The sequence below is a fragment of the Cydia amplana genome, chromosome 3 (genome assembly GCF_948474715.1).
Source record: "Cydia amplana chromosome 3, ilCydAmpl1.1, whole genome shotgun sequence".
In the NCBI taxonomy this organism is placed as follows: Eukaryota; Metazoa; Arthropoda; class Insecta; order Lepidoptera; family Tortricidae; genus Cydia; species Cydia amplana.
The window spans coordinates 13,981,880-14,005,467 of NC_086071.1; the positions used below are offsets into that span (position 1 = coordinate 13,981,880).

General features: G+C 36.9%; 2 protein-coding genes across 3 annotated transcripts in view; both read right to left on the reverse strand.

Moving 5' to 3' along the window:
* The window catches only part of LOC134662761 (serine/threonine-protein phosphatase rdgC), a 97,633-nt gene that overhangs the window by 47,065 nt on the left and 26,980 nt on the right, over nt 1-23,588 (reverse strand). For both annotated transcript variants that reach the window (XM_063519048.1, XM_063519047.1), the window contains exons 2-3: nt 5,815-6,188; nt 2,410-2,537 (exon numbers count right to left, since the gene is read on the reverse strand). In XM_063519048.1, the coding sequence (XP_063375118.1) occupies nt 2,410-2,537; nt 5,815-6,040 (354 nt within the window). In that variant the 5' untranslated portion in view covers nt 6,041-6,188. The remainder of the gene's footprint in view (nt 1-2,409; nt 2,538-5,814; nt 6,189-23,588) is intronic.
* On the reverse strand, nt 22,751-23,203 carry LOC134662685 (uncharacterized). Its single transcript, XM_063518957.1, has one exon. It carries the CDS (start codon nt 23,201-23,203, stop codon nt 22,751-22,753), a length of 453 nt encoding a protein of 150 aa, XP_063375027.1.

The following is a 23,588-nucleotide window of genomic DNA, read 5'->3' on the forward strand; positions in this document are numbered from 1 at the left end:
ATCGAATAAAGCGCTTAAAATTATCAATTTGTAGCATTTGTATGTGATCAAAGTACCACACCCACACCCACACCTTAAAAAGACATATAACTTAAAAAGTACTTATAGGATTTTTATTGTTTAATTTTTTACGGCCTTTTTAGCGGGTTTACTTTATTAGATTGTCAGTGAAAAAAGTAAGAGTGGTTTCAAAGTAACCCCATTCTTAATATAACTTTGATCGCGTTGTTTTTATTTATTTTTGATGAAGTTTTTTTTTCACTGACAATAATTTATAGTTATAAGTCCTAATATTTTTTTATTTGGCAGGCTGAGAGAAGAGAAAAAACCGATTATTATATTTTTTTTTCATATTTTTACGCATATTAGGATCGTCAAAAAATGATGCCAAACTCAAAAATTTATCAAAGTAATCTCGGTTTACGGTATTATTTACATTTCTCCTGCCACGCTCATACGTTCTACCAACGCGTAAAATTCTCTCATAAGTAAATAAATACAGCTCCATAAACGCTAACCCGCACACACACCACATACTCGTACCCAGAATTATACGCCATCTCCTAAAATAATTTACATAGGTTAATCATATATATTGTTCGTATTTTACGGTCCTCTGACAACATTCATATCACGTCAAACATGTAACCAAACACAAACACAGCGCTCTTTTATTTTGTTAAGAATCCTTGTCACAAATAAATCCTAACGAACATCAAAATGAAATGCAAATCTCGTCATGCAAAGTGGCGTTTTGAGTAAGTAATAAGTAGAGATGGGCTGAAAATGGAGTTCGCCGAATACGAATATTCGGCCGAAGGTTCGGCTCAGATCTTACCGAACTGAATATTCGGCCGAATTATTCGGTTCATCGGTATCATTCTAAGACATTTAAAAATGCATGAATTACATTCGCACCTAAAGAAAAATTGCTTTCTATTAGGTTTTTCCTTAGAACCAAATTGGTCAAAAGGCAAAATTAAGGGACACGCAAAAAAGTTGTAACACCCTCCAAATAATCAAAACATTGTAAGGATTCAACATGTTTCATCATATTGTGTTTTCATGACAGCCCGAAAACGTTACCTGATGGAAGAAAGTACTTGAAAAGTTCTGGAGAAGTACATTTTGTACAGTGCTGTAACAAGACAGACATACCTAATAAAAAGTATTTGCCTAATCGAATTTAAACTGTTGTGAGACATACTAACATTAGTAACATTGAATAATTTTACGGTTTAGACTCACTTGTTTTAAGTCACTCGCGCGACATGTTTCGGAGAGCCTAGGTCTCCTTTCTCAATCAGTATTTGCCTAATATTCGGCACTTTTAACCGAATAGTTCGGCCGAACACGAACATTGGAATACTTGCCGAATATGCCGAATACCGAATAATTACCGAATTCGGCCCACTTTAAGTAATTTACATTTTAGAACCTTGGTGACGAAAATTAATTACACCGTCGTATATTATAATCGGGCACCGTGTGCTCCCGAGCCATTCCATTTCTTAACACGCTTTTATTAGGTCGACCTGTATGTAACTAACATGTAATGGAATCTTGCAAGTTAAATTTGATCCACTTCCCGGTTTCCGATTGAGCTGAAATTTTGCATACACATGTAAGTCGGGTGACAATGCAATATTATGGTACCATCGAGCTGATCTGATGATGGAGACAGGAGGTGGCCATAGGAACTCTGTGATGAAACAACGCAACCTAATTGTGTTAGGGATTTTTAGAATTGTCTCGATGAGTATTAGTTGTCTGTCGTAAGAAAAGTACAGTCAGCGATAAAAGCGTGTAACAAAAATGAAATTTTTGCCAAAAACTTTTACCTACTGTTTAAGAGCGTTAACGGAGAGAATGGAACATTTACATACTTATCACGTATTATCAATGGAAGTTTGACATCTCCTCATCATCGCTTAATTAACGTGTAATATGATTTTGCTCATAATACGCAATACTTACCGATCGATTAGAGTATTCTGTTCTCTCACTTAATATTGTTTCCCTCCACAGGCTCCTTTAGAATAGGTTTCAATGTATTTACTAAATATTAATTTAGTACTAGGGTTTGCAATCCGGATCCGAAATGTATGCAATTATCCGGATCTGGATGCGGATTCGCGGATATTCCCATACATTTCGGATCCGTCGTGCAAACCCTATTTAGTACTAATTAAACCTAAGTAGGTACATTCATTAATTACTTATTTAAAGGCCATCCCACACTAGCGTCTTTTGAGCGTCGGCGTTTAGTCAGCGCTTTGGAAAATGGCGTCGCTGGGCATTGCGTCGAGCGGCAGCCATAGAGTTGCTCGGGAGACGCTAGTGTGTGGTGGCCCTAACAAAACCAATGAATATGTATTTTTATTGAAGTAATATAACTTAAACACTTACTTTGACTTGATCCTGCTCTCCGGCGTACTCGATGCTCTGGAATATGGTCCATGTGTACCGTCTCCGTACTTCCATCCGCGCCAGGTACCGCCGGTACCACTGCTGGATTAAAATGGCCGCTTTCATGGCTAAAACAACAAACCAACTGCTCAAATAGATGTTGTGAGAGCCGCTCACGTATTGTGCACTCGCGTGAATTCGCAATATTGAATTTGAAAGTGAAATTTACTGAATTTTAGCAAATATTCATTTATAATTGCGATCTGGTATGCGCTGTCAGTACAAAATCTCTCGATAATAATTTGTGGGGTAAAAAAGAATATTGAGTAAATAACCACCAAAAAATTTATAGTTCTTTGACCATTAATCACTGATTTCGTGTCCCTAGACTTCCTAGCAAAAAAAAAGATTTAATTTAATTCATTTTTTTACTTTTTTGTTTACGCGGGCATTATTAGATACGTAAATATTTAATTAATACAATAAATTAACAACTTGATCAGATAAAAGTTACATTTTGTACGGTAACGCAAAAGAAAAAGGCAAAAATGGTGTGTCCCTGATTTTTGTATGGGAGATAACTTTTTTCTCCTGCGTTACCGTACAAAATGTAACGTTTATCTGATCAAGTTGTTAATTATAATGTGTTCTTAAATACTTATGGATCTAATAACGCCCGTGTAAACAAAAAAGTAAAAATATCGACATGGTTTTTGAAAAATCAATTTTTCTTTGGTAGGAAGTCTAGGGACACGAAATGAAGTGTTCTAAAAGTTGATGCCCCCAATGTGATTGCTAAATAATGAAAAGCATTAAAATAAGAGTAGTCTTTAAATAAATTTAATATTGTTAAACATTTTTAAACGACGAAATTCAACGACCTAGTCCCGTAGTAAGCTCAATAGGGCTTGTTTAGTGGATATAATAGACGACGATATTTGATATAATCATAAAATATTACACACAACCAAAAATCACAAAAAATCATTTAAGTATTAACCTAAAATATATGTTTGCAAACAGACTCAATGATCAAATAAAACCTTAAAATTATCCAGTTTGTGTACAAAATATCCGCAACGCAGGTTTCGTCAGGCGACCACAAATGCAAATCAGCAACATGCTTCGTCCAAAACAAACCAATGCTGATATCCGCAACAGGCTTCGTCATTATTAAATTAAAATGCAAAGTTAAACAAAACAATCGTTTACGAACCACAGATTATGAATAATAGTCTGTACATTTGTAGATGTAATGGCTTGACATGTATAGTGTGTCAAAGGTCTGTTTGATTTCAAGCATAGACAGAGAGAATCATACTATCTTTGTCTTACACTAGTACTAGCACCCAAAAGAAAACGATGAGTATAGTTTTTTTTGTTCCTATTTACTGACAAGATTTGGTTGACCCAGTATATATACATTATTAAATTTTTCTTTTCACTGAATTTAGGCAAAAATGTCGTTGTATGTTTTATAACTTTATATAACAGCCAGTGTGGGAGCGCCATTAAATAAACCCGATCAAGACTGATGTTTACAACGAACATATTTATTTTTATACAACCTCTGGCGTAATAAATAACCAAGCGGCTTATCCTCCTCCGCTACCTTCGATTCCAGTAAAAGCGCCTAAATACTGCTACATACATATTTATATTCCTGCGGGCTCAGCACGGTTCCATTTTTATCGACTATCACTATGGCCGTCACTTTCGCACTTACATACTTGTTAGAACGTGACAGGCATGGTGATAAACGATAAAAATGCGACCGTGCTATTAGGGCTGCTCTTATATCGTTCAAAAGGGCCTTTTCACTGTAATATAAACGTGTTGCTAAGCGCATTGATGGTAATTGTTACAAAAACGTAATCCATGGATTACGTAGGTAAATACTTAGGTACGTGTTTGTAACAATTAACTGCCATGGCAGGAATAGTTATTTTCGATACAAGTGCGAAAAAGAGGAAATTCGAAACGAGTGGCGATAAATTAAAACGCGACACGAGTTGCGAATTACCTATTCGCACGTGTATCGAACAACGTTTTACAGTAGGTACATATGGCACTTTAAAGTTTCGACATACGCACGAAAAGTGCTATTTTACGCACTAGTGCGGAAAAGTAGCCCCATATGTACTGTAAAATATATTATGCGTGTAAACTAATCTTGTGGTGTGGGTGTGATCTATTGACCATACACAACTTTTGGAGGTGGTGGTGTGCAGTGAGCAAAATATTTATTAATTACCTATGTGAATTTATTATCATGATTTAACAAACAGTTTAAACTAAGTAAAATTTTATTAATAATAATTTATTTAATGCATTATTAATAAGCAATGATAATAATATCTAAAATTACAAATTAAAATTAAAATTATAAATTAAAAAAAGACATAACGCTTAAAGTCGTTCCTGGCGCAAAGGTGCCCATGATGCTCGCAGCATTGCCACGCTGGATCACCACGGATAGCCTTAATTATATTATATAACCATGATATAGAACCAAGACAACCAAGGGTCTCTGAACGTTCAAAAATATTTTTAAATAAAATATTAAAATTTGCTTCACCTCTTCTTCATAATGGCATAACCCTACTTCAATTGGTTCGGTCTGTAGAGTTTGTAAAAGGATCCCTTAATAAAATACTTGCAAGAACTTACATATACAAAAGCAACCTACGAAATAAAATTGAATAGAGCGGGCAAAAGAAACATGATATACTTGTAAAGAAAAGTATTCCATGAACATTGTTGTTCTGAAACAGCCGTTTAGAAAACATTCTGCGCAATCCGAACAATTATTATTTTCAACATCCATTATGAATTCGAATTTATTGATAAGCGAGGAAATCGAAGCGAATTTCACATTCAACTTGTAACACGCGGCTGGCCTGACCCAGAGGCACGTCCCGGAGTTTGTTCCGCGATAACTTTAGTAAATTTATTAATTTAGCTAATTAACATAAAAGTAAGTAATAGCAGTGTAGTTGCAGGCGTTGTATTTTTTAAGGATCAAGGGGTTATGCCCTTAAGCCGATTAAGCAATAACAAAATGCAATTGCTTGTTGACATTTTGGCGTATAGCAAAGCCTTCGGCAATTAATGCAATTCGACCGTGTTTTTTGTGTTTGCAACCTCAGGACTCTATCATTAATGAACCGATTCGGAAAATTGCAAACATTTAAATTATGTAGGTACACTACTAAACAAACGAAGACATACCTAAATGTACCTACTTATATGTTAAATAAAGGACAATCTATAGTTTTTTAAGCCATTAAATGGCACGTTAAATAAAATCAAAAAGTTTCTACGAGCAAGTTCCTTAAAATTGTTTTTTGCAAGATAAATGAGATGTCGAAGAAAATGTAAGATAACGTCAATGTAAGTACTTACTTCTTTCAGCCTTCGTCATACTGACGTCATCCCTCTTCCAGAACTTCAAGAAAGGCACAAGAGCTCTCACGTTGCATTGTCCGTCGAGGAGCCTCCGCCCCAACTTCTTAGGAACTTCTTGTTCAATCTCGGAGCTCCGGCAGGAGGATGAGTCATCGCCGAGGGACCGGTTCCTCCTCCCCCCGCGGAAGCTCACGCACCCGCACCCCTCCGACAATGAGAACATCGTGGGGCTCTCGTCCTTATATTTCTTATCTCTTCGTTTTCGGTTGCATCTCGGCGCTTTCTGGCGGGACTTGGGAATCTTGACCGGTGTTTTAGCGGTGTAGGTGGAAGCTTGCTGGCATGGCCCAGTGGTGAAGACTGGTTGAAATCTGCAAAGAAATGATACAATATAACGTTTGAAAGAGAGCGACGGTAAAGTTTTTACATTGATTTAAAAACTTCCAGAAAGGGTGGATAGCTAACAGTTTCATTCTTTGGCTTGTCTCGGCGAGGACAGGCCCACGTGCCTCCGATTTAATAGATTTCAAGTTTTAATGTAAGGCGGTTCCGGAGTGCCACTAACAGTGACGAGGAGGCATTTTTGACACAGTCTGTTGTACATATCAACCACAGCTATGCCCCTATATGTTTTTTTTAATCTTTTATTATTATAAGTCAAATCCCCAAGTAGAAAGTAGTATTTATATGTGTTATGGTTTTATACCTCCATGTATTGTCGTTTGCTAAAAGGCAATACGTACATGGTCCATACATCATGAGTCATGACTTGTACGCTTGTACATAGGGTTTGCAATCCGGATCCGGAATGTATGAATGTATCCGACGTTGACGTGTATAAGTGCCCTTGTGGCCTATTTGCTGAATAAATATTGATGTTTGATGTCTGATGTCTGGATCCGAATCCGCGGATCTTCCCATACATTTTGGATCCGTCGTGCAAACCCTACTTGTATATCTTAGGCAATTTATTTAATATACTTGGTAAACCAGATCTTGACAGTAGAAAAAGGCGGCAAATTTGAAAAATGTAGGCGCGAAGGGATATCGTCCCATAGAAAATTTGAATTTCGCGCCTTTTTTAATGACAAGATTTGGTTGACCAGCTATAGTTTTTACTTTTCACCTCTTTAAACCCCTCTTTAAATCTAGACCTCACTAGATGTTGCATTAATACTAATATAGGTTTGATCTGGTTTCGGTCTCATGTAATTCGTTTTGACAGCTCAAATACTTCGGGGGCGTAAAGTACAGTGGGTAATAAAAGTGTGTATCAAAAATTCACTTTTGCCAGAGATTATTGATCGAAAATAAGTTACCCCGCGTTTCCTTTAATCCGTTTTACTTTGTCTCAAACCACACTGTTTTCCCTAAACTTCCTAACTTTTAAAGTAGGTAATTCCTGAAATGCAAAATAAATCAAACCAAAATCTTGTTCCTTTGAACACAAATTAAATTACTGGGGCGTAATTTTTCTTTGTTTTTTATAGCTTGATGGCCGCCTTAACGAAACTTGTCTTTTGAGTTTTTTGCATTTTGAATACTGGGTAAAAAATAAAGTTTATAAACGGGTTTATAGTTCTAATCACTAGCCCATAAATACTTGTAAAACTAGTTATTAACTTTATGTCGTTGTTGTGGTGGGTTTCGAGCGCCAAGTTTGAATATAAGTTAGACTATGTGCGTAGATATATTACCGAAAATGAGTGTTGTGTGCAACCCATAATTTGACAATAATGCCGTAAACGAGGGTAGTTTCTCGTCACCGTTAACGCAAGCTCCTGATGACACTCTTCGGTACGGAATGAAACCATGTCGAGCGTTTTCGACTTAAAATACGTGAGTGACCCGTTTTTATTATATTATATATGTCTGTGTCTCACGGAAGTTTTGTTATTAAAATAAAAAGTTTAACATTTAAAGTCAAAATCAAACCGGCGTAGTTCAGTAGCCGAAAGATAATATAAAATCTGATTGTTGCCAGAGATCAAAGGAGCCTATAATAAAATCAAATAAACGCTATCCGACTTTATTACTGCGATAGTGCTTCCGTAACTTGATAAAGGACTATTGAAAGCTATTAATAAGAGATAAGAAGTGATAAAATTTAGTTTACGAAATAAGATCTTAGTCTCGACTTCAATATCATAGTGTCTGTGTGACTTTGTCAAAACGAAAATGATCGAGTGTTATGAATTTGAATAGACTAACCTACGTCACACGTTACAGAATACCACCTCTGCTAAGGTTTTTTTTTATAATTGTGGAAAAATGTATATTCTACGGTTCAATGACCTATTAAACCTGTATAATGCTGTAATTAAAGTCCACAGATTTTTACAAACCTTTATGTAACTTGCCCTGGTGAAGGTACCTATATTAATTTGTTAATGTGGGTCAAATCTCGGAAGCTAAATTTGTCCCACTTCCCGATTTCCGATTGAGCCGAAATTTTTTGCCGAAAACTTACTTGGATTAAAGTTACTAAATATTTTATTACAATGCACTGCCTATAGCACTGCCTAATGGTATTCTTCTTCGTACCTCTTGAACGATTGCCATCTGAAATAAACTGTATTTTACGGTTTTATGCCGTCGCACAAGTTTCCAAGGAACTATTACAGATATAAATTATTTTGTCTGCGGTCTCAGGTGTCTGCTATAACCATAAAGCTGGCATCGAGTTCGTAGTAAGAGCGGTTTCTCGGAGATCGGATCTAGTGCGTAAATTACCATAGAAATAGTTGTATGGCTACTTCGGACCATATTTTCACGGGTTCGAATCGGATTCGGATCGGACGTAGTGCGAAACCGCTCTAAGTATGATTTAGCTTAGAATTTCTTAGAATAAAGCAAAATGTTGAAATCGTTATAAAAATATTATTATCAAACTTTTATACGACCAGTAGTACGTTTAGTGAAAGTCGTTACTTACAATAGTTGTAATAAAATCGGTAGTATCATTTTATCTCCGTTTTAGTAAAAAGTTGTAACATAGAATTCTATAATAGTTGGTCAAACCAAATTGTCAGTAAATAAGAACAAAAAAAACTATACTCATCCTTTTCTTTTGGGTACTAGTACTAGTGTAAGACAAAGATAATATGATTCTCTCTGTGTATGTTTGAAATGACACAGTCCTTTGACAAACATGACGTGCATTTTTCAGATTACCATGTACTTGTAAGCTATATAAACGGGTTATATCGCTTATATAATGAATTTAATATTCATCCAGACTTTTCAAACCCTTTACAGCGTTTCGTAACTAACGGGAGACTGACGCCCACTGTGAAGATTACTATGTACAAAACTAGCAACATACAAATATAACTCTGTGTTACTTGGAAAAACTGGCCAAGTGCGAGTCGAATTCGCGCACGTACCATTACGCACAAACGGAAAAAAACACGTTTGTTGTATAGCAGCAGCAACAAAAATACATCGTCTGTGAAAACTACATGAGATACAGCCTGGTAACAGACAGACGGTCAGTGGAGTCTTAGTAATAGGGTCCCGTGTTTACCCTTTGGGTACGGAACCCTAAAAATGACATGTTAAAACCTCATCACTTCTGGACTTTTTTAAATTTTCATTTTTTTCCCGTTGTCCTATATTCCCTTTATGGCTCATATCACTGTTTGATTATTCCGGTCATGCGCCGGGATTTCATGCCGACTACGAAAAGGGAATTTCCGGGTCACAAGGGTAAGCCTTCGTCTGACATAAAATACACGTAACTTTAAAGGAAAGGTCAAGTGCGACCAGGGCTGCCAGATCGTAGAATTGGATACGAAATTCGTATAATGGATTTTTTTTCGTATCTATTACGTATAGGTGGTCAATCGGTATAATTGGATACGAAAAAAAACATCGTTGTCAAACTACTGACAATATTTCATAAAACAGTGTGCCAATACTGTTATACAATTTAATGGAACCGTACGTTAACGTCAGGGCTATAATTGCAAAATTCGAAGATCGCAAATTGCGGGCGTTCTCTCTGTCACTTTTAGTACGCCTTCATTGGAGTAAAAGAGAAAGACGCCCGCAATTTGCGAATTTCCGATTTCGATTTTCGCGGTAAGACCCCAGTTTTAAAAATATCGATTTAATATTAATCGTTTTTTTTTATTGTGTTCTCGTATAATCTCTCGAATTTCGTATAATTCCAGGCACTGGATCGTATAATCAAAAATTATGTACTGGCAGCCCTACTACTGAACGTCGCACTCTAAAGGTTTCGTATTAGCATTCTCTTCTAAATATAGTCCATTTAAAATATACAATAGACAAGGGTGCAGTTCAAAATGTGAGACCATCGCTAAGCGGTACAGTACAGGTCAATGCACAAGAGTTGACACGAATTCTGGGGTATTCTCTACTATTTTATTATAACTCTGGATGCAGTGCGTTTAAATTCGGACCCTACAGTACATATTCTTTGAAAAAGGTATCAATCAGGTTTTTGAGTATTTTACTTTGTTATTAAATAGGAACAGTTTAAAAACGTCACGAAAACCCTAGAAAACCATAAAAAGTCGCGTTTTTTGGCTGCGAGCTGCGTCAATCTTATTTGTCCTATCAGCATGAATAATTTGGCATCCCTATATACGGGCATGTGTGTTCCTGGTAAGAGTTTGAGTAATAGGTACATAAAAATTAATTTTGTATTCAGCAGAAACGTCTGCGAACGATGCTATTAAGGGCCTACTGCAGCCGCGTCTGGCGCTTCGTAAACCACGCCCGCTAGTTCTTCCCTCCCCGCTAACACACACACATGGAAACGCTTCGCGCCGCACGTGAAGTTTGTGTGACCTTTTAGCACCATCTAACGTTACAGAAGTTAACTACCATTATACGCGGTCGCTGCGGTCGGCCATAAACTTAAATTCGGAAAAAATTGAAACAGATGGCGTTGTTACTTGTTCATAATAGCAAACAATAAAATAATTAATTAATAAACCTGAATATTTATTGTTGTTTTGGAAGATGTTAACAGCATAGAAGCAGCAGCGTATATAGCATATAAGTTAAGAGTATTGATAATAAGAAAATAGCACAAGAACAGAAAAGAGATTATTTTTGATAAAATATGATGAAAAGAGATTTACTTGATTACGCTCACCTGACTTTGCGGTCACTAAATGCAAATTTCAACCTTATTGTTATGGGGTTACAATACCCCTGGGGTTGCAGGCGTCCATAGTCGTTATTATTATAAATGCTTTGGTTGAAATGCTTTTTAACCCTCGAATTTTTCATAGGTACTGCAATAATATGTTACTCTTCGACGGCCGCAAAAATATTTGACACGCTCTTATGGCTCTACAAATAAGATCTAACATCTATCTACCGCAAAACGGCCTTCGGTGTGTAACATATTATTGCAGCTGACTGTACTCGTATTCATTGTTGTATAGGTAGGTATTAATATCTTTTATCCGATCGATTTGCATTTATTTGAAATAAATCACAGTGTTTAGTAATTATATGTTTTATTGAATAAGAGATTATTTAGGTATGTAAGGAATACAGGGTGCCTTTTTGAAACACTCATTTTTAGGGTTCCGTAGCCAAATGGCAAAAAACGGAACCCTTATAGATTCGTCATGTCTGTCTGTCTGTCCGTCTGTCCGTCCGTATGTCACAGCCACTTTTTTCCGAAACTATAAGAACTATACTGTTGAAACTTGGTAAGTAGATGTATTCTGTGAACCGCATTAAGATTTTCATACAAAAATAGAAAAAAAAAAAATTTTTTTTGGTGGTTCCCCATACTTAGAACTGAAACTCAAAAAATGTTTTTTCATCAAACCCCTACGTGTGGGGTATCTATGGATAGGTCTTTAAAAATGATATTGAGGTTTCTAACATCATTTTTTTCTAAACTGAATAGTTTGCGCGAGAGACACTTCCAAAGTGGTAAAATGTGTGTCCCCCCCCCCCTGTAACTTCTAAAATAAGAGAATGATAAAACTAAAAAAAATATATGATGTACATTACCATGCAAACTTCCACCGAAAATTGGTTTGAACAAGATCTAGTAAGTAGTTGTTTTTTAATACGTCATAAATCCCCTAAATACGGAACCCTTCATGGGCGAGTCCGACTCGCACTTGGCCGCTTTTTCTGGATAATTTTGAATTTCAATTGTCAGGGGTGCCTACATTATTTTTTAATACATTTTACAACGACAACAAACAAAAGTTCAAATTCGCCGTATTTTTATTACCCGGGTCGATCGCAACAAAATAGAAAATCATGTTTTTCAAATCTAAGCGTTATTGTAATTTATCTCAAATAACCAAAAAGTCAATCTGACTAGAACTTAAAAACGAACTGAATTATTTTAATATGTCGATTTTTCTTGGTGACCCAGGAGAATTTTTTTTTGTATCCCATACGATAAGAGCGTATCCCAATCGCGTATCGGTTTTGGTTTTTACCTATAAGTGTGAAAAATATATTCTACCATATACGAAGGATGTGTTTTTTCATGTTTTATGTGTCTTTTTGTACAATAAAGTGTTTTACTGCTACTAATATATCATATTAACGATTAACTAAAAAGGTATTTACATCTAATTTAACTGGTAAATTATTAAAGTCCGCTAAAATTAATATATACCTATTCAAAAAAATATTTGTTAATATGTCCCAAAATCATGGCTCATTTTTTAAGTCTCCTGACTTACCAAACATATCGCAACGAAGGCAAGGGCACAACGCGGCATCGTGAACCTAATAACGTAACGTTTCAGTTACTTTTATCCGGGGTACGAAAAGAGGTATTAGATCTATCCTGGGTCTAATATGTTATAAAAACATAGTTTTTTGAAAAATGTTCGTAGGTAGTACACAAAATTTACCTTTTCTTTTAAATGTGATTTGGGTCATCGTTCTCCCTGGTGACTTTTCTGGTGACCCAAGAGACATCAATTTTATTATGACTCAGGAGACTTTTTTTCTATGCACTTTGATTTTTTTGATGCGCTAATTTTGTTATCTAAAATAACTTTAAACTGCTGATATACTTATATCACTTTGCTGATGAGTGGAAGTGGAATTGAAACTTAATTTATTGTTCTCTCCCTTGACATTTTGGCATACATTTGACATGCTGCAGTGCACTCCTAACGTTAATAAAGACATAATTTTTAGAAAATGCTTTAGGAAAACTCACTCTTGAGCTTAAAACGATTAAGTCCTTATCATTGTATGTTAGATTTTTAGTACAGATTTGGATCAGTGAAAATGTCTCTTAGCCAACTAAATTTGTCTCTGGGAAAAGTACGATATCCCTAAAAATTGTACGTACATTTCGCATTTTTCTGAAGGAACGGAATTCATAAATTGGGTTATTATTATTTTTTCAGATTATTTGATTGCATTGACATATCACCAAGATAGATAGAACATTTAAGTTACCAGAAGAAAAGCATTTTGTTATTTTATACAGTGTGGAAAAAGTAGGTTCGATTCCCGGGCGCGACTAAGCGAATTTAAAAAAAACAACGTGTTGCATTCCGGGAGTGCCGACAGAAGTTAAAACTCAATGACTAGTCCAAAATGTCTGCAGTACTATGTATAATTGACCCATCCTCCTTTCTATTGAAAACTTTTGGTTCCGAAATTGCTGGTCAGTGAGCTTGTTTAAAATTCGAAATTCAAATTTATAGCGTTAATTGTTTAAAATTCGAATAGAAATTGTAAAGTTACCTTGCAGACCTCGCATCTAAATATATTTGGTCATGATATTTTGAGTTTTATTCACCAGTACTAGAGTTGACTTTTATTAGCGATTTCATCAAGATGTAGCTTTATTGAATTATATTTGAGTGGTATAAAGTTATAATATTTTCTAGATATTCTTATAGATATTTTTATTTTTAAACAAAAATAAAGCAAAAAGTTACGGTTAGATTCTGATGGCTAAATACCAAACAGCTACCGATACATTTCAATATCTGTCGAAATTTCCTAACCCGTTGTAACTGACAAAGAGTATAGATTTCGACGTAGCATGACGTAGCTAAGCAAACACGCACACATGCGTAACGTATAGGCCTGTAAGAAGGCACCATCATAGGTTTACCTCCGATTCCGTTACTACTCAATGGAGTTACGACTCAACGTTTATTGGATATTAAAATTTTACGTAATTCGGAGCGCTGCGCGAAGTGACATAGGTCTTACCTCTTTGAGGCACGACGGCCATCTAACATTACTGGCATAAAGGATGCATTTATGACTTTGACGCATGACAGAAAGAGAAACCGAACTGCGTAAAATGGGCGTTTGCTGTTGAATTCATAAAATCAAAAATCGATAATAAATCCATCGGTAAAGGATAATAAGTTAATATTTAGTTCTTTGAAAGTTAAGACGAGATGAAAACCTTTGCTGTAAGGTGGATTGTGCTGGATATGGATGTGTTTTCTAGTTGCACGAAGCTAAAACCGAAAAATGAACACGTAAGTTTGGATTTATTTTCTATCGAGAAAATTTTAAGCATTCGTGTTTCGACTACTACGAAATCTCTTATCATATAGTCAAGAAACATATATCCGAAAATCACTACTGTTTGTTTCCGGGGCTAGCCACTGCCACCTTTCTAAGATCCTGTTATTTTTCGATGCACGGCCTTAAGCTCTATATGTTGGTGAATTTCGAATATGATTTGGAACTCTGGTAGCCATTTAAGAAGTGTAGGACTCTTACGGTAGATGTCGCTATGAGCCGGCCTAGGGCTCATATATGGTGGAAATATTCGCTGAATTGGGTACGGTCTTGGTAGCTCAGATGGCAGAGCACTGTACTAGTGATCCAGTAGTCGTGAGTTCAAGTCCCACCCAAGACAGTGAATTTTTCCACTTTTAATTTATTTCGAAGCTTAATTACGATAGTAGCGTAATGCAATGGTTTTGGTCTACACTGTACTTACACAGCGCGGGTGGGGTGGTCTTAGTAGGTACTCGGGATTCATAATGATTATGAGGGCTTTTAGTTACGGAACTAACGGTACCATAAAGAGCCCCGTCTGCCGCAGACAGGTCACTTAGCCAACTCATATAAGCAACTTCAAGTCGAGTAACACGGTCGGTCTTTTACCACACAATAACATACTACGTCTGACCCTCCGTTAAGTACCTACGGCCAAGCGTGTCTCACTTAGGGTTGCCAGATGGTCGGGATTTGGCGGGATTCTCCCGATTTTTAGCATGTGTTCCCGATTCCCGACAAGGTGGAAATTAATGTCCCGAAAAACAGCTGCACGTTATAAAACAATAATTTCAAGTTCCGAACTGTCGTCGAGCGAGCGAGCGACCCGTGTCGAGTTAATACATAATTGTATTAAAAACAACGATATTACTTTAATTTGAATGTTTTCTTTTTCCCGGCTTAAGTCTCAAAATCCCGGAAAATTTATATTTTTTCCCGATAATAGCGCCTTTCGATCTGGCAACCCTAGTCTCAGTCCGCGATTTCGTCGCTTTGCTACAGGTAGCTAAAAGTACATCCGTTCGGCCCCAATTTTGAGGAAAGCCATAAGCCGCGCGTGGCGCTGTCGCGGCCATATCTGTGCAGCCCTAGTAGCACGGTCGCATTTTTATCATTTATCACCATGCCTGTCACGTTCTAACAAGTATGTAAGTGCGAAAGTGACGGGCTTAGTGATAGTGGATAAAAAATGGAACCGTGCTGAGCCCGCTGTACGGATATGATGGTCGTTCTTGTCTACGTGACAGCGTGATAAAACGGTGTCCGTCACTTTCTTTCCCACGGTGTTAAACAGTGACAGTTATTTTATCACGTGGATAAAGCTATCATAATAGGCTGGATCGTAACAGACGCGTTTTGTTAGAGAGTGAGTCTTCTGTACTTAGTACTATTATTTATTTTGTGCTACGGCGCAAAACGAACAAAGTGAAACTGAAACAACTTGCAATAACACCGCTCCTCTCAGTAATAAAAATAACATTAAAAAGGCGTTCAAAGCATCGAGGACACTAAAAACCGGGCTAGAATGGGACGGCGTATAACATAAACTTTTATACTCTCAGTGTTGTTCAGTAAATGCTTACGACAGACATCCAATCATAAATAGAAGCTCGTCAAAACTCGAGCAATAGCGCTTGGATACACGCGTTATGGCAAAGCAAACTCCGACATACGAGTATTACCTACCACAGAATAAATAATAGTACTAGGTACAGAAGGTTCACTCTCTAACAAAACGCGTCTATTACAACAGCTATGACCGCTAGGAGACAGGCCAGCGCGAGCAGGCGTCCGTTCCGTAGCGGTGCGCGGCAACTACTATGGCTAGACACCAAAGTGTGGGCCGCATGTACTTGTAGCGACGCGACGAAACCCCGGAGTGAGCCACGCCTGGTATTACTAAACATTGTGTACCTACTTTGAACAATCGAGACGAAACTTCTTGAAAATTCTATTATGTATTTGTTTTGACGTGACTACAATAGACATTAATCTGGGGGCACGGCAGTGCCCCCGCCAAATTCGTAAAGACTGCGTTCACAATATTATACTTCATTCGTTTATGACTACTTACGTAGCTTTGCTTGTATGTAGAGAGAGTATTATGGGATGTTACAAATTCGAGTTTTTCACACTGTTAATCCCGATTTTAATTTTTGAAAAAAATATATGTTAAACATTATTAAATTCTACATGAAATATGTAAATTTAATAACTGTCGCTATCTCGCATGTATTTTTTTTATTTTTCTGAAAATTTTCATTTCAATTTTTTACTATTATTTTAAGAGATAATTCAATATAATTTTTTTCAGAAAGCGACCTTAATTGTATATACAACATACCCAAATTACAAAGAAATCGGATTAGTACTTTGGCTGTAATAAAATAAAAAATATTTTTCTTTTTTTGCATTTTTTTTTAAATCTGAAGCATTTGTGGCTTAATATTTGGTGAAAGCACTACTTATATATAGGTTAATAATCCAGTAAAAGGAAATTGTTTTTTTCGCTCAGGGCAGTTTGGCCATGCTTACCCGGCTATACCCTTTTGTACGTGTGTATCTAACTACTTACGCCATTCCTGAACACACCAAAATTTTACATTGTTCCAAATTTGGGAATAATTTGGGGGTAAGGTGGGCCTTACAATACTTACTCGTACTGTTGATTAATTTAACGCAAGTTCGGAACTCCTATTTTCGGTCCGTGCCCTCAGTCGTAACTTAGTTAAGAGTTAGATTAGATGCAAACGCGAACACAGACGTAACAGCCTTTGGAAAACTCATTCAGTTGTTACCGTATTGTCGCGCAATATATTCCAAATTCAAACTGAGTTTACGGCTATAACAAGCTACAGCTGTTATGCATAGTGAACAGAACACCAAGCCGAGTCCATTACACGTCCTAATTCAATTTTAAACTAGGTATATGTATGAAGTACTTAGTCTAACTAGTAGTACCTAAGTCTAAAAAATAAAATAAAAAATCCAATAAATTGTCCTCTAAAAAGTGCTGCAAAGATACGCCCTTCTGCTTATATAAAATCTGCGGCCGGTTTTTAATACCTACTGTATCCACCACAAAAATACTTTAAAATTAATTTCAAGCATGGATGGAAACAAAAAACAAATAAGAGTGTTGGAAAATTGCGTCTGTGCTGGAAAATGTTGGGAAATTAAAGTCTTTTCTTTTCAAATTGTAAAACCACTCCATTAATCCTGTGTTAAAAGTTCGCGAGCCAGGATAGCCGGTCAACAATGCAAGTGAGTAATTAGTTATGTATGTACATACAACGACCTAGATACAAGTTTTAGCGTGTTTCATGTTTGGATTGCGGTTAATTATCCTGTCTGAAACTGATATTATCTATACGCATTAAACTTTGTATGGTGGCACCCCGAATCTGATCAGCAAGTTATTATTCAGTAAGAACTCTGAAGTAACCAAATGTTACTAGAGTCATTCTTATTCTGTACACGCCAGAAGATTGGTTTAACGAGCGCTCCTGAACTCGCAACAAATATTACGCAGATATTTTTCCAAAACGTGAAATGTGGGCGGTAAGGCAGGAATCCTAATGAGAGTTCGTTTTAATATCAACTCAATAGAACTTCTCTGAAGAGGAAGCCAGTATCATCGTGAATGAAATTTGAAATGAAATTGAACGAGGAATCATATTTCAGATGACTTGCTGAATTTTTTAGACATAAGCTTTTTCACAATATCTTTAACTTATATCGCTCGCTCATTAATCTCATTTTACACTGATTGGTAGAGCGATAATTCATCGCTCATTTTACACGAAAGTGTTAGGATATTTAGTTTCTAAACCACAAAGCAAACTAATTTTTGCGACATAATAAACTGAACTTCAAATGGCGGTAAATGAGAACTTATTTCATGTGTCACGCAACCGTAGTTTTTTTTATCAGAGACTAATCTAGAATCGGTCCTAACGCCATATCTTTCGATAGAGTCTGTGCCGAAAGAGAAGAGTCGTGGAATGTATATCTTTCCGCACAGAATCAGAATCAGAATCGGAATCAGATTCTATCAGAAAGAATATTGATTTTTTGTAAATTACAATAGAAAGTTACAGCGTGATATTTTGTTTATTTTTCTGAAAAAATACGTTTTTTGAAATAATGCGTTATTTTAGATAAGCAGCGATATGTACATATGTTATAATTATGTTACTAACTAGTAAGTATCCACCTGTAAAATAGGTACCTAATTAAACGTATACATCAAATTGTCCTCAACAAACCAAAAATAAACTAAGGTTCCATGTTAAAATTGTTTCATTCCCATAGGTCACCGAAAGATACATAAAACAGAACCACGTTTATAACGAAGTCCGCGTTAAATGTACGTCGAAAGGCACTTATTGTTGCTGGAAATGGAATAGTCGCTCGTACTCGTAAAGATGGTAAGATTGGCCCGCGGCGACCATGCAAAATAAGTACAACACTTAAGAGGGAACTATACCACATATTCGTCCACACAAGAAGATAAAATGATTTTCCACTTCTAAATATTTTCTACTCTCCATGAGTTTTTAATATGTTATTGACACAAAAAAAAAAAAAAACAAGCGCTGGTGGCCTAGCGGTAAGAGCATGCGACTTGCAATCCGGAGGTCGCGGGTTCGAACCCCGGCTCGTACCAATGAGTTTTTCGGAACATATGTATGTACGAAATATCATTTGATATTTACCAGTTCGCTTTTCGGTGAAGGAAAACATAGTGAGGAAACCGGACTAATCCCAATACGGGCTAGCTAGCCCCTAGTTTACCCTCTGGGTTGGAAGGTCAGATGGCAGTCGCTTCCGTAAAAACTAGTGCCCATGCCAATTACTGGGATTAGTTGCCAAGCGGACCCCAGGCTCCCATGAGCCGTGGCAAAATGGCCGGGACAACGCGAGGAAGATAAAGTATATATTGACACAATGAAAAACTAGGTTTATAGGTTTTCCTTTTTACAAAATTTGCAATACAAAAAAAATATTTTTTTTTTGTTTAAAAGCGAACTCTATAAACCTAGAATATATTATGCTGAAGCGATTGACATCAAAATCAAAGTGATTTGTGGAAACAGTTTTCTCCTGAAATGGAAATTGTATGAAAAAAATACCTATTGTCAGTAGCTATTCTTCCCTCTTAACGGACCATTGGTGAACCTTATTTCTTGACAATAAAGCCAGGAAATTAAAAGGGGACTATAGTTATTTGTTTTACGAAGGGGGCAAAGTTGTTGTTTAACGCATTCATTACCAGGGGGCGTGACCTAGGAAGAAACTTGTTTGACGGTCGACGCACATGTGCGTCGGTGGCAGTGAATGTGTTAACCCCTCGTGTTAATATTGATATCTGAGCAAGCGTAAGATTCGAAAATTGAACCATCATCACACTTGTGAAAAACAAAAGAGAAAAAAAAAGCTTTTGACTAATTTCGGAAGTTCATTACAGTTTGGGTCAGAATTTTGGATTTACGGAGTCCGCATCACCTAGCAAGTGTGATGAAAAAATACATTAGGTACATCCCTAAGTCGAAATTTAGGATTTAAGAACTGCATTGCCTAGGTGTAACTAATAATGCCTTTTACGAGCAAGTGTGGTGAAAACATTTTCTTCACCGCGTTTATTTTTATAAGTGTTTCAATCGAGGAGTTCCTTTGCCTACTTTCTGACTGCATTATCTTATCTGCATTGTTATCTGAATTGAAAGTTTCAAATCTGGTGTCTGATTGAGCTAAAATTTGACGCATCTCCATAATTCAGATAACAATGCAGATAAGATAATGCAGTCAGAAAGTAGGCAAAGGAACTCCTCGATGGAAAAGCATATCGAGTTAAGTGAGGCTTATTAGAAAGGTCTCGAGAACTATTTAATAGGCTCGCAAAGGAGAGAAAGTACAGTTAAGTTAGCAATAAAAATGTATGTCAAAAAATATCTTTTTCACCTCAGCAGCTCAAACAAGGGTACTTTGCTACTTAAAAATAGTGAGCAAAATCGCATTTTGCTCACTGAGTGAGACAAAGTGAGCAAAATGCAATTTTTCTCACTCAGTGAACAAAATGCGATTTTACTCTCTGTTTTTAAGTAGCAAAGGACCCTTGTTTGAGCTGCTGAGGTGAAAACTTAATTGTTAGTATATCTTAAGAAAACATGATTGAATAGGTAAGTGATGAAGAAGGAATACATTTTTCGGGTTCTCTAATATGTTCACACTGCTTAGGTGAAAAGTTTTGTGAACTACACGAGATCAAAGTTATTTACATCTCGTGCGCTTTTGAGTCCCTTACTACGCTCAAGAATAGAATCTTTCGCTTGCACGGGACTCAAAATAAGCACTCGAAAAAATATCAAACTTTGATCTCTTGTTGTACAAATAACTATTGACGGTAACTTGTTTATTGAGTGTTGCGGTTGTTATGCTGGGGCTGATACAACCTCTGTTTTATCGTGTCGGTAAAACGTGACGTGTTGGTTGCCACGGACGTATAGTACCTATAAAAGCAACCCCTCACTCTGGCGAAAGTTCATTAACCATGAAAGGATTCTAAAAGATCGATATCACCTGGCGGTCTAGCATGAGTTGCGTTCTCGCGCGCGAGTCGAGACTTGAAGTCGCGCTAGATATAAATTGGGGCCCGATTCCGATTTTGAACTAGATATCTATTAGACATCACCAAGAATGTCAGTGTCAAACAAGTGTCAAAAAAGACGTGTTTGTTTGAAGAAACGTCACTATTGACACTGACATATCCAATGCATATCGTTTCAATATCTAGTATTTGACGTATCTTAAAGTTCGAATATGGCTGCATAGTCGCGCGATATCACGACACCAACGACAATAGATAATATGATAAATCTACGCGCATGTACAGTCACGCTCCGTAATTGTTACGCCATTTAGGGTTCTAGCTAAGTTGGACATTCCACAGCGTAAGTATGGAACAACCACCAACCATAGCTATTAACCTATTTAGTATAAATGACGTAACAATCCCGTGTGGTGTGTGGTGACTGTATAATAGGAAATTTTACGAGCTCCAATAACTATTTTTGGTAAATATCTAAAACAAATTCGACTAAGACCTTTCATGTACGTACAGTCGCCATTAGATATATCAGCCCGAGTTGCTCAAAAATATCTGAACACGCACTTTAACGTCTTGGTAATAGAGGTGTGTTCAGATATTTGCGAGCACCTTGGCTGCTCCGATATATCTGATGGCGATTGTACCTACACACGAAGATGGCAATCATAAATAAAAATAACTGAGAAAGGGTCTGGAGAAGACAGGTAGATATAGTACCTACACAATTCAATTTTTGAAGTGAAAACTTCTTTAGCGGCGCTATGCACTTTTTGTGATGGGGAAAAAATGTTAAACTCGCGAGAGGTGTCACGTGACCGTAAGACGTAAGACGTGACCTGATCGAAAACTGTTACTTCAATGTCATGAGTTTTTCTTTATTGATTTAAATGCCATCTAGTGAGTTTCGGTCTAACTGGTATTAATATAACTGGAGTACTAACAGTGATGTGCTTAGGGGTTTCAAGTAATGCGACTAAATAACGCTAGATGGCGTTAACCTCGATTATACATAGTGCTGCAGACATTTTGCAATAGTGATTGAGTTTTCACTTCTGCCAGCACTCCCGGAGTGCAACCCGTTGTTTTTTTATTTCATATCTGAGCTTAAGACGCAGCTAAATCTGCGGAGGTTCCAATAACGAGGACTTTGCTCGTATTTGGAGACACTATACAGCGGTATTTTTACTACAGTCTGATTTAGCAGCTACCTAAGGGAAGTGTTTAAATCTTACGAAAGTTCCTCGTGGGCTAATTCCATTCTAATAATAATCTCTACCGGCAAGCGCAGTGATGGTGTGACGAAATAGGTATTTGACTGTATTTAAATTAAATTATGTTACACCATGCATGAAGTTCTCGTCATGTGCTCTTTTGCGCGTCTCATTACATGACCGTACCACCTCAATCTATGTAGACTCACATATTTTCTCCGGAATTGGTCTTACTCGGAAGGTACCGCGTATGTACTCGTTTCTTACTTTGTCGAGCAGAGTAACGCCTCCTGACCATCGCAGCATTTTCATTTCTGCTACGTGCAGTTGATCTTCCTGCTTCTTTTTAAGAGGCCAACATTCCGCGCCATATAGCAAGGCTGGTCTGACCACAGTCTTGTAGACTTTTCCCTTTACCGGAATAGGCATCTTGGGGTCGCATAATATGCCTGTAAGTTCTCTCCACTTTATCCATCCGGTTCTGATGCGGTTCGAGACGTCGGGTTCTATGGTTCCATCGCTTGCCAGGATAGAACCGAGGTATTTAAAGGACGCAACTTTTGATAGAGGGGTCCTGCATATGTATTGTTGCGTTTCTCGGAGACTTTCAAAAGTTACAGTGCATGTACTCCGTCTTATTTCTACTTATTTTCAGTCCAGCATTTTCCAGAGCTTCTCGCCACTGCTCCAGTGTCGACTCCAGTTCTTTCGGGTCTTTACTAACAAGTACTATATCATCCGCGTACAGAATGTTCCATGGTGGCTTTTTTTGGATATCAGCAGTGAGGTAGTTCATGACCAGGTTAAAAATAAGGGGGCTGAGGGCTGAACCCTGGTGTACTCCCACTTTTACGTCGAACTGTTCACTGGTACCTGCAGGGCTCCTTACCTTAGTTTTCACCTCTTTGTACATGTCCATCACCAGGTGGACATACCATTCTGGTACGTTTTGAGCTCTCAGCGACTGCCAGATCAGTTTCCTCGGTACGCGGTCGAATGCTTTTTCGAGATCTATGAATATCATATGCAGGTCGGTCTTGTTTTCTCTGTTCTTCTCCATAATAATATATATATATTAGTTATTTATAATGTTTGCATGTAAAATAAATTGATTTTTATTAATTAAATTATGTAATATGTGATTATAATTGATTTGTTACTAAAATACTAAACAAGGCTTAATTATTAATTATATTAAGCTCTACTTAGAATTTCCTACCCACACGTAACCTTTATCAGAGTGACCTTCTGATAAAGATTACGTCTTACCTTGTCTGCAAATTTATACTGAAATACGACTTATAACTTACCTAATAGAAAAAAAATAGAACGCAGGAAAACACATTTTACCACTTTGGAAGTGTCTCTCGCGCAAACTATTCAGTTTAGAAAAAAAATGATATTAGAAACCTCAATATCATTTTTGAAGATCTATCCATAGATAC

Bases quoted from the DNA above. Each gene is read 5' to 3' on its own strand.
- LOC134662685 (XM_063518957.1), bottom strand. From the start codon at position 23,203: ATGGAGAAGAACAGAGAAAACAAGACCGACCTGCATATGATATTCATA.